Source organism: Gadus morhua, chromosome 15 (genome assembly GCF_902167405.1).
Source record: "Gadus morhua chromosome 15, gadMor3.0, whole genome shotgun sequence".
NCBI classification, from domain to species: domain Eukaryota; kingdom Metazoa; phylum Chordata; class Actinopteri; order Gadiformes; family Gadidae; genus Gadus; species Gadus morhua.
The window spans coordinates 14,333,687-14,349,089 of NC_044062.1; the positions used below are offsets into that span (position 1 = coordinate 14,333,687).

The following is a 15,403-nucleotide window of genomic DNA, read 5'->3' on the forward strand; positions in this document are numbered from 1 at the left end:
TTGCTTTTGGGGACTGGCAACCTGGGATAAAGGTCAGATGAGGGAGGGCCACCTGTCGCCCTACTGGACACAGGAGGGACCTCAACTCTTCAGAAGCAGTATTCTCAAGGTGTTAGTGTAATCAGAAAGCCAGATAGCACACAGCACAAGGTTGTTAAGACAGAAAAGAGGGCCGGAGTCCGGGTTGATTCTAACATACAATTCAATGTTTAAGTATGCAATTAGCTGGCTCCTAACCAAATAAACATTTGAGGACATGTGGAAGACATTTTTGACTTCTGAATTCAGACCCTCTTTTGCATTGAGACCCTCTGACATCTCTTCACTGAGAAACCACCTTTAGACCATTGTTTTCATTACTGGCGTAAGGATATATCCTGGTTTATTGAAATTGTATACTTCAAGGCTGTATCAGAAAGATTTTTACACCTTCATGTCATAAAAACATTAGACAAGGATGCTTAAACAACCTGTTAAATCCCAGGTGCTTTACTATCGCTTCGGAGAGTTTCTGAGCTCATTTACTTTCTAAGCAAGCAGTCACTACATTTATTTTACCAAACAGATGTGGAAGCTGAGCATGTCAAATCTAATCTCATTCAGCCTCAAAGCCCCTTGGAGGACATCTTTTGAAAGCATTAGACGTTCCCCCTGAACTGTGTTTTGAAGGGGGTAATGTTCCAGAGAAAGAGCTGTTACTACATACTGCCATGTAGTGCGGCTTTAGCACTGGCCTCTAGCTCTGGTCAAGACTTTGGATATCCAATTTGGTGGCAATAAATGATTGAATCATTGAATATGCATTGCCAACCATTTCCAGTAATAATATAATTTGCATTGGCTGGATGGATCCAGACTTAAAAATAAAGTCTTGGCTTCGTTTTTTGCTCCATAGAACTTGACAGGACATCAAGTTCTGGAGGCCCAGAGCAAATCTAAATGTTCTCATGTCAGTCCATGTGTTCAAAATTGAACAGACATATAAACTCCTGCTAGGGCCTGAGGTCATGATTGTAACGGTCACTGTCGTCTCAGTGAGGGGAGCAGAGGGTCATGAAACACACAGGCGAACGTGAGAAGAGAGAGAGTCACGACAGAGGTTTACCGGAAAGCCTGCTCGTCCCGGAGGACCCTGGAGAAGGGGTGAGAGGAGAAGAGGGATACAAACAGAGACAGTCAATCTCAACAATGCTCAAGTCAAGGAACACATTTGTCAAGATGGCCACCATTGAGCAGGGCCAGAATAAAATGAGGATGAAGGATAATGTTTTTCGTAAAGGTTTGATCATTGATATCAATGATATTGGTATTTATTATATCAACTGTATGTGCTAGATTGTTTTTAGGGTTGAATCCATTTGATCCAATAAAAATAAAATAAGATAATGAAAAGGAGTCACAAATGATACACAGCATCATCATTCACAGCATAAATGTATCTAGATTCCAAAAACATGTTGAATCACAGAGACACACAGGTAAATCACGTTCTGCATGCCATGCCCATGCTACAGATTGGACTTTAGACTTTCTGACATCATAGTTTTGGAGTAGGAGGCGGACACGACAAGTCGTTGGCATGGCGATTTGAAAAGTAAATTCTAAACAGTGGTTTGATATTGTCTATGTTCAAGAGGGGGGCATTGGAGGAAAACAATGTCAGACGTCAAGTGCCTTTTGTCTCCGCCGGGCGGGCGGAACATAAATCAAGCGTTCCTTCAGGTGTGTGTTTTAAGGGTGGACCGCTAATTGCCGGTGCGTCTAAATAAACAGGAACTCTTGACTCTTTCTTGAGTGCTGAAGCATTCATACTTCCCAGAGTGGAAGGATAACCTTCTGGAGGAGTTCCTGGTTCCCTGAATGCTGGCATCTCCTCACTATCCCCCCTCAGAGTTTCCTCTGGGGGGGCTGTTAGTACTTCCCTCCCCAGTGTGGGCGAGCGCTGGCCGACAGCAAGACGGGGGAAGTCATTATTCACGCACCGATACTCTTCGAGGCGGGACACTCCACACTGCTTCACATCCCCTGTGGTTCCCCAGTCCGCAGAAACACGCTAAGAATTCATAAATCTCAGACAATTAACAGAAACAATCTACAATACAATTTTTATTTTATTTAACCTTTATTTAACCAGGAGAAGTCTCACACAATACCACAATAGTAGTAGAGACACCTTCAGAACAAGGGCTGGTGTGTCTCTCCCTTAACCGAGAGCGATTAACCATTTGATTGTAATTAACGTGCCGTTCCTGGACCCAGTCAAAAGTTGAGTGAGATGAGGGCCAGCGGGCCGACAGTAAGGGCGACCACGCCCCAGCCCGTCGAGAGGGCAGCGGTGAGGTGTGTGTACCCCGAGTGGGAACCTAACACACGGGTGTCTGTGAGTTTGCTACAGGCTCTCTGGAGGGACATCTGCTTGGGGATCATAGTGTTCCCCCTTAACTTGTGAAAAAGCAGACCTGCTTAGAGGTAGGTCTTGACCCCAACATGTGCTTCGTATTATGGGACCGTCGAGGCCCCTGATTACCAAGGGACCGTCCGGTTGGTCAAACCCGGGTTGACAGGATGACAGGTCTTCACGCTCCACGTCCCTGATTTATATTGTGTTTTCCGGGTGGAAGTTCTATACATATTTATAATGTTGTATGAATGCATACCAATCGAATATTAATGTACTTGATTGGTGATAGTAAAGTGAAAAGATAAAACTTACAGAAATAGAGCAAATGTTTTGCTGAGATACATGTTGATAATCCTGTACCTCTATAATGCCCCAACTCACCAATATATTCACATTACATCCATATGACATATGTTTATATAAAAGCATCTACCACATGTCGATATAAATCAAAGCCCAACATACTGTACAAAGCCTGTATGCTCTTTCTTGTACGAGGACTAACGCCAGTTGTACATAATTGGCTCTTTGGTCCCTTCCCCGCCCGTCCCAATCTCCTCTATGACTTTTGAATGGCTGCGCTCATTCAGAGTATTCAAACGGAAGCTCAGTGACAGTCATGGATTGTGTGTGCCTGTGCATACTCAACCTTTAATTGTAGAGAAAACAAGGGGCAGAGGGTCAAGCCTCTCGTGTGACCTTTCCTCGGCAATGGACTCTTTTGGTTTTCGAAAGACGACAAAGGTTCAAAGGTTTCCCAAAACAGGAAATGGCCAGTTTTACTTTTTACGCTTTTGGGTGGCAGCGTCGATGGTGATTGTGTGTTAGATTTGATGTGTGTAAAAACAGGAGCCAGGCCTCCATACAGAAGTCGCTTTACGACTTGTGAAACTCATTGACAAAGAGCATATTTGTAACAACTGACTCCACAAGGCCTGCCTTTCAAGAAAATACAACTTGGATTTATATTACATACATTCATAGAATTTTTACGTTTCTGCAGAGTCTGGTCTTAAAATAACACATGGCCAATTGCTTGATTCCTATCAAATTTCCTTTCACGCAACAATGACTTTTGTTTTAGATCAGGTGTAGATCATATGAGAATATTAAACACTAAACAAACACGCCATTTCCCTCTCTGTTCCCGCGCTCTGGATTTAGCTGGGATCCCTCACCAGAAACTACAAACAATGGCCCAAGTGGCTTCTTCCCAGGGACTGAGGCAACCCACGCCCCGGCCAGGAAAGCCTGACTACCTCTGGACCACTCGCAGACTGTATCCTGCCAACTCATCCCGGCTCAAGATCCCTTCCCACCCATCCATCTCTGCCCCGAGCCTAACCAGGGCCTCTACAAGAACCCCCTCCTCCCCCCCCCCCCCCCCCCCCCCCCCCCCCTCCCCGGCGCTGACACCCAGGGACAGCAGCTGTCAGAACGGTGCCCGACTATAGCACCTTGAACACAATGTTCCAGACAAGGTCCTCCTTACCATTCCCAGGGGTGGAGGGGGACCCACAGCAGACGTCAGGGAGTCACTTTAAAACGCATTGGCTAAGGTCAGAGATCGAACCGACGCAAGCTTTTGACGTGAGGCTCTCCAGCCGGGACTAGCAGCACTCTGCTCCGGCAGTCGTAAGAGGGAGCAACCAAAGTACGAAGAGTGGGGGATGATGGGCTTGGCCCCACTATCTTACATCATCAACCTAGAGTCCTCGCTGGGACCGCAGCTCACAGTTTCCAGGGAGGAACTCTGACCGCGGCGCTGGCCAGATTCACAGCACTCACTGAAGTGGTCTGTCAGGCACGGGTAATGGAGGCAGGCTAATCATGAAATATTCCATTTCAATAAAAACGAAGACTGAGTGACTTTTGTTGTTTAGTAAATAAATGTCAAAATGGATAATACAATTATAGTATTTGCCTGACAAAGATTATACATTCACACCAAAATGTGATAAACCACAATGGTAAAAATTAGAACAATTGACAAACATGATAATGGACCAACAGACAAATAAGTATATCAATTCCACAGGCACTTTACCACATACAGGTGACAAGGCTTCTGGTCTACTTACTGGAGGTCCTGCAAGAGAGAAAGAGAGAGGGAGAGAGAAAAAAAGGGAACACATATTAGATTGACGAAACAGAAAAAATATATGATCAAACCAATTCCACTGGGATTCATGAAAGCGAAGAGGAAACGGATTGGCGAGTAAACAGTTAAAGCAAACCACAGAGAGACCAGCATCTCTCGTCAAGCACCTGTTATTGCAATCGCTGTCTGCGATTGGCTCAATGTTGTCCCAGATGATGTCACTTCACATCACAATACTATTCAAACTATGACTAGTGACATCAGGCAGCTGCCGCAAACATGAGCCAATCAGAAATAGCAATCACAATAAGCTTTGTCTGAAGCCGTATTGATTATATTATATTGATTGTTCATGCGGTACATTCATTTTGTGCATTACAACATTGTACTGCCACGACTGTTTCTGTGATCAGCAAGGAAACATATCAAATAAACACACTGAAAATAAAAGTTGTAACATTAAACATTGACTAACAAAGCCCATGATCCCCAGGCCTCTATACCATCTGAAAAACTAGCTCTGGCCAGCTACTTGGGAAAGAAATGGCGACACATTGAGACCTCCTAACGTCTCCTAGCCTCCGGAAACGGACACTCTTCCGGTGGCTTCGAAAAGTTAGCAAAGGGGGGGAAGTTTGGTGCATTTGGAGCGTGGCGCCAGATGAAATGCTGTCCTGTCTGAACACTGAGCTGATGAACCAAACCATGTTCCTTTAAACCTTGTGCCTCCACTCAAGACTACTGCTAAGAGCTTGGTGACGTCGGAGCAGAGGAAAAAGGATGGTCTATTTTTTCTATGATTCCTGCTTAACCCTTGCATTAGGGTCCTAATAACAGGACTTAATAGCGGTTTTGAACAGCTTTCAGCAGAAGCGCTCCTCTACCTAGGAGTACGTTTTTATTAGAGACCCTGTCTTTGGTGAAAGCCGATTCCAAACCCCAAGCCTGGTATGTGGTTTATGCAGATTACAGACGCTTCAAACGTCCTCATCAAAGACATATGCTGCAGACCGCTGGCAAAGACCAGATATACTCTCACACTCAAAGGAATTGGTTTCCTCTGATTTCTCTGTAAGCAGAATCACACAAAGCCTGCAGTCAACTGACAAAATCAATTACCACCAGATCAAGGCACGGGTCACAAAAGTTGTCATTACGTCACTGAGAGCAAGGTGAAGGAAATTAATATTGGCAAATTACCTATGTGAAATGTCAACATGAATCCCCTACATCTTCCTCCAACTGATCTATCCGGTCCCAGGCCTGAATTCAGTTCCAACCGCCGATTCCAAACTCGCAAAAATGAACCACTGCCATCGGGTAAATATGTGCATAGTATCGTTATGGAAATAAAACTTTTAGAGGAGAGATTCTGTTCTGCAGTCCAGCTGAATTGAATAGGGTGGGAATAGTTTATTCCCCCTGCTTGTTTAAGGAGAAATCTGCAATGTTGCTACAGTGTCAACACTCTAAATGAAAATAAAAAAATTGGCTGGACTTAAAGAAATACTTGGAATTCATTTGAACCAATCAGAATCGGCTGTTGATAACTGGTGTTGGATGGTGTCACTGTGGTTTAATTTAGGTGTTTGGTTACATTGGTTTGGTTAATTTGCAGCATCAAAAAGGTATTTCATATCCTAAATAATTACTATTGGTGAACTATTATGTCTGATCATTCCTTGGGTTTGGTAGATATCTGGGAGTGATCTTTAACACACAAAAAATAATAGGAGTGACAATTTTCTCCCCCTCTGGCCCGCACCATTATTCTCCCATTTCCTGCCATTTTCTTGATCGTCTTTTTGTGGGGGAGTTTCTGTTTTTATAGTAATTTGAGGTGACATGTTAAACAGCCTGTGCTAAACCGGGCATATGATATTTCCCAACAGCGAGCTAAATGTGTGATCGAGGGGTGGATGTTTGAATAGCCAGCTAATGGTCGCTAACGGGTTGGGAGTATTCGAATAAATTAGCGGTGGCGCCATTGTCACTCCCGGTATTGCCCAACAATTACCAGCTTGATTACCCACAGTAAATGCTCTTACTGGCCTGCACACACACAAACACACACACACAAGCCAATACTCATTAATAAAGTACAGGATAGCATAGTCGTAAGGGTGTTCGACCGCCAGCTAAAAGGGGCTCTAGGTTACAACCCCAAATTCTGCAGTCTGTACAACAGCATTAGGCCACCTGCTCATTAATGACCTGGATCTTACTTCACTGTAAGTAGCTTAGGCTATAAGTGTCCGCTAAAAGACTAAGTAGTAAACAGATGAATGGAGAGGTGTGTGTTTTTCATTCACTAATAGTTGCACACTTCTTGTTATCGGCAGGCCAATCCTACCTGGAGCACCACTGCGACCTCTCTTTCCCGTCGACCCTGGTTGAGAAACGTCCGGCAGTTAGTCACAGGTTGCTATGGCAACGTCCCCTTTAACGGGTGGCAAGGTTCCTTAATGGACAAACTGCATCGATCCTTCTGTATGTACGTATTGGATCTAACATTTTGAAATAAAAACCACATGAGAATAATCTAAATCTACAGACAAGTTCATTCTAAAATGTCCTTTTATGTATTTAAAAAAACTTCAAAGTACTTTGTGTATCATTATCAGTCCTAAATCAGAAAATGTTTACTTTTTTGAACAATTCAATAAAAGTGCAACTACACATAGAAGGAGTTGAATCATGCTTCCAAAAGCCAGCAGCCCCAACATTGTAAGCCTAAACCTGCTTTGCACGCAAGCATGAAACCGAGATTCCTGCTGCATTCTGGGCCCGCCATCACATCCTCTTGGCTCGGTGTACACAAGGCACATCAATAGACCCCCATGAGCCAATGGCATCCTGGGAACCTTGAGGGGGTGGGGGAGGGGGGGTGTCGGGTAGTGGTGTTTGTGGGGGCGGGGGTTCAAATATAGCCTAGCCTGCGATGGCGCCAAAGAACGGTTATGCTGAAGCTAGGACTTCACATGCAACAAGCGGATGGCAGCGCATGACAGACGGGACCTACACATAAAGCCGCACGCACACATGGACAATCGTACACATACGGACTCGTGTTCCTCAGGGCGTTTATGTCATCTATGCCGGGCCTCTCGCTCTCCCGGGCTTTACTGGTGTCCCAAGGTCCAGACCACCTGTTGTTCCCCTCTTATGTAAAAAGCCTTGTTTGGCAGAGCCCGGAAATGAAGAACTCAAGACTGCATGCCAGCATGAACACTCATTGGCTGTTCTCGTAGCCGTAGCCAACAACCAATGTTGACCGGGGTTTCTCACACACTGGGTAAATTGAGTCTGAAGTGGGCATCAAGGCTCATCTTGCAAGTAATGCAGAACTAAATAGAGAGCGTCTTGAGTTTTTAAACGTGGAACAGGCGCAACGATAACGGCATAGGCCCAGCCTGGCGTCAACACACCCCAGCTCAACTCCCCTTTATTCCGGGCTTGTTACACAAACCTTTGTGTCACTCGGGGGCGTACCCCGGCCAGTGGAGGCCTCAGGGCAGGTGGGCCGCCATGTTTGGAGTACTGGGACACCGAGCCAGGAATACCTCCCAGAATTCCAGCACTGAAAATACTCGAACCCAAAGCCCACCGCCGCCCCCGGCTCCTCCGGCCTGCCCCTCCCGCTATCCAGTTGCTCTCTCAGACCCTCGCTCGGAGGCCGGCGCAAACGCACCAACCATCAGAAGACTGCTGGTGGGAGACTCCCCTTGGAATGGATGAAAACATTGAATACTGCGCTGAGCGTTGAGCGATACCGCTGATGTATAAAATACCAACCCAGATTATTCTTTAAGATATAGTGTATGACATTGGGAGATTCATTCTATGCTAAATTAATATAAGTGCAGAAATATTGTGGAAATATGAATAGATTTAGATTTAGATGTATTTCAATTGGATGCAACTCCCCAATGGGTTTTAAGGAGTTATTCCATGCTCATGTAAGGGGTAAAGGGTGTGCAGGGAGACACATGATGAATAAACAGTAATACATACTGCTTGTGGACGCAGAGTTTGGACCCCTCCACCGGGAATGGCTTGAGTAAGCAACGTAATCACGGGGGTGATAATGACAGATACTGTGTTGATGATCAACTGGATTCCCCCAGGAAAGCCTCAGGGAATACAGAGAAGCTTCCGGAGAAACCAATAGGGGACACTCTATACTTTGGAAACTGAGCCTGACATTTTATATATATCTGGCTGAGGTACTTAACTACTCCTTGAATTTGTATTTATTGGCAATTAAGACTGGTGTGCATTTCAAGTCAATACGGCCACCCAGTAATGGCATTTCAGCATCCAAATACTGAATTCTATACATTAGACTATTATATTATTCAAAAAAGAGCCGGATTTGTACACCTTACGTCAACGACTTCCCGGTGAAATTATGAAAACAATAGAGGGGTTTGGGCTACTTAGAGATGTGAATCCATCAAAGGATGAAATGGCATGAACTTTTGCCATTGTGAGAAAAAGAAAATATGCACTTAGTATTAAAAGCCTGGTAAAACCATCTGCTGAATGTCATGGATTTTCACTGTTTTTACATAAACCTCCCTCCATCACACATAAACCCCCCAGTTTCCAAATATAAAATGGATATATGACCTTTACAGCAAGGCTGGTCCAAATCTAGTGCAGTAATGAAAGTAAAAAAAGGAAATACGGTGTCCCTTTAAAATCCTGCCTCACCGCCCGGGATCCACAGGGGAACATATAAACCTTAACAACTGTGATATTGAGTTCTGAGTCCTCACCACTTACGTCTAGACCAACTAACATTCACATAACCCCCCCCCCCCCCCCATGCTCATTTCAAACCCTAATACCGTGATGCTGTGGTTGAGAGAGTGTACGTAACAGATCCTGTGTGAGACGAATGGACCGGAACCACAGGGACAGAGATCCTCATTCCTCACTCATGGACCCTTGGGAGACAGTGGACGGGTCACAGAGAACCTTATTGCGTTCTCTAGCCATGACCAACGGTATTACCTGGTGGGGTTTGCTAAGAAGCACAGGCTGAGGTTTTTTTGGCAGTAGTTTTCCACTTCAGTCACTCTGTGGGAAAATGTGAAGTATGAATAGGGAAGATTTGAAAAGGAGCAGATCTTTAATGCCGCTCTCCTACACAAGAACCAAACATTGTCTGCTACCGTTGTAGTTTGAAGGCCACAAACCGCCCAAAACTTCACGTAACCAGCCACCTGTTTGGCAGTCAATCTCGCCAGACACACCGGCTCAAATTCAATCCACTTATACAAGTGTGAAAATAAGTGTGGCTGGCACCGGTTTGACACAAAATCTATTGGTGCCGTGAGGCTAAGGTTAGCGGTTAGCCCATTAGCTGGTCCTCCGTGTTTTCTGCTGCATCATACCACACTGTAACGCGAGTAGACGAGCAACGAAAGGTCAGCGTTCACAAGTGGTCTGAACGATAACAGTTGGGACGTGGCATCTTGAGCCTGTGTGGTGTATGCCCAGGGGCGTTAGGGAGTCGATGCCCAGGGGCAGGAGAGGAGCTGATTAACCGACATCTAACCAACACCGGTGGTGTAGGTTACCTCCACCACCATTGTGTGTCCAAGTGTCTGCTACACAAAACTAGGGCTATGGTTCAGAGAGCCCCGAACCAAGTCAAATTCTCTCAGTTGAACACTCACAGGTTTCAATATTTAAAATAACGTGAAAAATATGAGTAACTCATGATATACCTCATTACCTAAATATCCGAAATATAATAGACATAATTTGGTGGGATTCTTGCAAATCCTGGTTGAGACGAGCCAATGCGGTACCCTCTCTGTATGTCAGATCTCTCTGGGGACTGACCAGAGGATATTTCCAACATCTCCTGGAACTCCGAACAAACAACTAATCCAGGAATTAAACAATTACCCGAGCCTCTGAAAGCAGATTGCCACAAACGCTACATTGTACGTGTGCCAGAAAAGGGCAGCATTAACAGAGCAGACCATAATCCACAAACAAATGCTCTCAGGAAAGGGAAAAGGCACACAGACACGCACACACAAACAGAAAGCCCTACACTTGATGGAACTAGACTCTTTAATGAAATCCATTGAGGTAAATAGTCTGAGGAAGCTTTCACACACAGCCTCACTGCTCAGTTTTAGATTCTCACTGCTGCGCTCACTTTTGTTTTTCTTTATTCCCCACCAAATGGATGAAAAAAGAGATGATTGAGCATTGGGTGGATGGCTCAAAATAGAGTCAAAATAGACTACCTCATGTTTCAAACAAACATGAGCACAGTAGAGTTAAATTTAAGAATGGTTAACTTTAAGCAGCACATAATACTGTATATAGACGTACTTTATATGAATTCAAATATGTAACACGGATTCTAAACATGGCAGCATCTGATTTGGTCGACGTTTACGTGCCGTAAAAAAAAGTCTCAGTTTTTGTAATTTATTTTCCCATATAAAACCCGAACTCTATCATAAAGAAATTAGTCCGACTTCTAAAGTGTACGTTAGCTAAGGATACGTTAGGTAAGATTTCCCCTGACTTTTTCCCCCGACTTGCCAATTTCACCTCAGGATGGCTGAGGCCTTTCTCGTCCACACAGTCCAGGGGTTTTAATGAGCCTGGAAACCTCAGCTACTCTATCATTGACTTAATGGAGGGTTAGCGCCGTAGAGACACACTCGGGGCTTATTCAGCCTGACAGGGGCTGTGCTTTTGTACACTGGGAGCCATAGTTAGTAGCTTCAAGGCAGGAATTAGAAGGACACAAAAGAAACATGAACATGGAAGGAAATCTATTCAACGTCGAACGCTAGGGAGGAAACAAGCGGAGGCCGTCCAATGTCCAGGATGTGACCTGAGGAGGTAAGCCGGGTCTTCTTGACTGCATCAGAAAGACAATAAGAGAAGTCTTAAAGGCACCGTTTCAGATCCAGCACAACACAGAGGTCACAAAAACAAGCCGCTGGGGAGGGTGACGGGAGGGAAAATAAATGTGCATAACCCATGTCCATAGAAAAATAACCTTTTACTGGAAGACGTCTGAATATTAGTTGTGCCTGCCAGTATCTGACCTTACAGGCGCCTCTCTGCTGTTAAACGACCTTCAGTCGTCCACAAGCGTGTGTCACGAACCCCCGCCCTGCCATGGCTGGGTTGTCGCCAGCTGGAGTAATCAGTCTGGACCTCGTTTATTTTAGAAGGGGGTGCAAGGGGGAAGACGGTTGAAATGCCAATCCATGTGAGCATTTTAAAATCAGCCCAGGTTGATAAGGTCCGTCCTACCAACCACAAGGCAGCCGGGCAGGGCTGGTGTATACATCTGCCAGAATATCACAGGGATTGCTGTGGTATCATAGTTTAACTAGGATGATGTCTTTCTTCTGCCATAAAAGGCGGCATTTTAGTTAATCCCAGGATTTCCTGGGCTCATTAAATCATGGAAGCAGAGTTAAATAAATACTGCATTGAAGTTTATATAAAAAACATGCAAAATCTCTCTCAAAACATTAGGTAAAAATCTTATCAGAAAGCAACTTGAAATAATACAGTGGTTTATGTAAACAGCTAGCTCTCAGGCTGCGAGAGCGGTCTCCAAACATTGTCTTCCTGCGAACCACACATCTCAATCAGACAGAGTGCATCATGGGTGTGGACCCTTCTTGACCCATAATCCCCATTATTTACCCAAGACAAATGGCAAGGCATCCCAGTGAAGGTTAAACCTACAAGTCCACAAAGATCAGAGAGCAAGAACATGTTCCTCGCGAGCACAAAAGCCATTAAACATTTTACACACAAATGCAGACAACAGTGTGTGCTTTGTGGGAGCTAGGGTGGTACATTTGACCTTCCTCTCTCCTTTCAGGATATAAACGGATATAAATACCCTTGGGTGATATTTTAAAGAGCGAGACCGGAGACCGCTAACCTGGCCCATTGTCGCCACTTTGGAATGAATTACTGGTTCAGTTTTGCCACTGCCGCAAGCGAAGAAAACAAGACATTACATACAGCGGGGTTATTGTGTCAATCTACAAGCAGTCAGGAGGTATCAGATTTCACCCACCCTTCATAATGAGGTCTCAAATGTTGGACAACTTAGCAAAATCATTAGTGTTGGCAACATAATTTCTCTTGAATTCACAACCAGACATACAAGCTTGAGAAATCCAGAGAAAGCTGTTCCAGGAGTGTTTTCGCTCCAATTCCACACCCCACTTCAATTTGCATCTGAACATGGATGATTATGAACTACAGGAATTTTTAGTTCTCATCTCTCATCTCTCATCTTTCAAGTTGCGACTTCTGTCATTCTTCACCCCTCAACATTATTCATCAAGTGACGGCAGACACATGTCCTCGTTTCTCGAGAATATCTAATCCCTGCACGCGTTTTTACACGGCAATTAGTCACTTTCCTAATGCCCAGAGGTCTTAAAACAACCAACACAGGCCGGTTCAGGGCTCCTCAGGTTTCCCAAGTGTACAACGGTCTATCATCCCAGGGCGATGAGTGAGATAAATGCCTCTGGCTGCAATTTCTTTTGTGCAATCCCTGCAAGGTGAGCCTGGGCCCCGGCAGAACACCACTGGTGGACGGACCCCAGGAGAATCTGCCGCACGACACTTCATCATCACCCAGCTGAATTCATAACTCAAGAGTGCAAAAAAAAAGGAAGGGAATATAAATTAAAATGAGGTGCCGTGTGGATTTTAGGAGCAGATTCCTGCGGGTTTCGAGTTACCGGGCAGAACGATAACGTCTCGCCACGCAGCGCCACGCAAGTTATTAAAACAGAAGCTCAGACGGCGAGGGCTAGTGGGATCAAGGCCCTGTGAGCGAGGAGCTCGCCGAAGTAAGAAGGGGTGAGTGTGGAAGAGGAGGAGGAGGAGGAGGTGGTGAGCGAGGAGGGGATGTGTTTAGCATGTGTGCTGCAGGGGGGGGGCCGCTTGGCCTTTGGCCAGCCCTCGCGCTACACACACCGACGCTCTTCACGTTCAAACAGGGGCCCCATTTGTAATGGCACTCACCTGTTGAGCTAATTACTAAAACAGACGGGCCGCGTGTAAACACGGCAAGGCTCGCGCGTCGACGGAGACCGGAGCGGTCTGGACCTGATCCATACTGAACTGCACTCACGAAGAAGAAATACACAGTCAAAGCAAAAATGGAAAAAGGAAATGAATGTGTATTAAACCCCAATTTTGTTGGGGTTTTATAAGGGAATAAAAGCTGAGAGGGCCGTTTGATTGTTAAAATGGATGATTGCCGCATGGGAATGTGTGGCTCCATTCTTCAAAAGTTGCTCCTGAGTTCTTTAAGTGTTTTTTGTGAAAACCACACAGCCGAGAAATTCGGCACACACTTGCAGGCCTGCGGAACAACTTACGGTTTCAGCATTTCTGCGGTAACACCCAGGGAGCCTAAAGACCCCCCCAGCATCGCAATCACCCCGATTCCAAAGACAACACACAACACCATGTCGGTGCTTCATGCGGCCCAGCGGGAGCTTCTACCCTCTGCTCAGACGAGTAAAGGCATTAGGCCGGTGTGTCGCAGGAGCCCCAGTGCCACAGGCAGCCTGTCATCAGTGGGGACACCCCAGTCCCACGGTTTAGGTTCTCACCCGTCATCGCTGGTATTAGTTAGTCTGCTCCGAAACTAATTAATCAAACACTCAGGGTGCTTTAATGGTTGTAAACTATCAGCTACAGAAGAGGACACAGACAGCCCGTCAAGCAGTACTTGGAACAATTCTTCATTTTGACTTGTTAGGCGATACCCACATCTAGAGTAAATAATGGCCTGAATGAATAAACATCTTTCCCATTTGGGGAGAAACAAATGCAGAATCATTTAATGACTCACCACACTACCTTCAATGTGAAGCTATCGTTTAGTTGTGAAATATCATATTGTGCAAAGAATATTTTTTCAGGCATATTCCAGATGAAGCCGATATTAGGAGAGGATTGTGAATTCCTGTGGCATACTGTGTAAAAAAAGGTGCCCCATCAACTGTCTAGTTCCAACCAAACGGGAAATCAATATAAACACTGTGGCTACTGAGGGATGGCATGCCAGCGGAAGACAAACAAAGAGAAACATCCATTTACACAATGGGGATAAAGTTTCCTTCTGAGCTGCCCCGAATGAGGAAAACAGCCCAGGCCTCACACAGAAATACACCCCGTCAGGTAATGAATGGAGAGACACACAGCCACATTGTCCCAGTGTCCCACCATCAACGCCATCTCCATCTCCATCATCACCATTACAATCCACTAAACTCCACCAAGAATGCCTTCTTGGAGTCACCGTCACCCCAACCATCGTCAACTCAACCACCACTAGCAACTCCATCATCAAAGTCACCACCCCCACTGTCACTTTGGACAATACCACTTTAAACCAGGTCATTGTGAATTACGATTCTCATTCTTCCCTTAGAATGAAAATATGGTCATGTGACTAAACAGACCGACCCCATGGCTGTTCAGTCACGGCAGCCTGGCAGAGAAGTAGCCCTTGCAGTCCAGTGCAGAACAGTCCAGGTGGTATTGATGTGTGTGTCTGAGAGCATTATCTGGCGGTCTCCTTGATCTCTGCCCTTCCTGGTAATCCAAACTATTGTTAGCTCTGGGATTTCTTTTAGCCTCCCAATTTTCTGCCTCGAAAACGCAAATATGACCACAAACCTTCGGGGTCGTCCTCCCTCAGAGTATCAGCAGATCTCCAACCTGTTTGCTCTGTCAGCGCTATTTACCCCGAGACAGGCCATGCCGTGTACTGTTGTGCTTTTCAATCCCGCTTACTGACTAGAGCCGCTTACCTAGACTTTTGTGGCCAGGTCTCTCTCCCCACTCTATCTGTATATCTC

The 15,403-nt window shown here is 45.4% G+C and overlaps 1 protein-coding gene across 23 annotated transcripts in view; it reads right to left on the reverse strand.

Moving 5' to 3' along the window:
- Window positions 1-15,403, reverse strand: part of col13a1 (collagen, type XIII, alpha 1) — an 88,049-nt gene that overhangs the window by 42,207 nt on the left and 30,439 nt on the right. For 16 of the 23 annotated variants that reach the window (XM_030379633.1, XM_030379620.1, XM_030379636.1 and 13 more), the window contains exons 3-5: window positions 6,856-6,891; window positions 4,483-4,490; window positions 1,106-1,132 (exon numbers count right to left, since the gene is read on the reverse strand). In XM_030379633.1, coding sequence (XP_030235493.1) covers window positions 1,106-1,132; window positions 4,483-4,490; window positions 6,856-6,891 — 71 coding nt within the window. The remainder of the gene's footprint in view (window positions 1-1,105; window positions 1,133-4,482; window positions 4,491-6,855; window positions 6,892-15,403) is intronic. The other 7 variants (XM_030379626.1, XM_030379635.1, XM_030379643.1 and 4 more) reach the window with 3 other exon arrangements.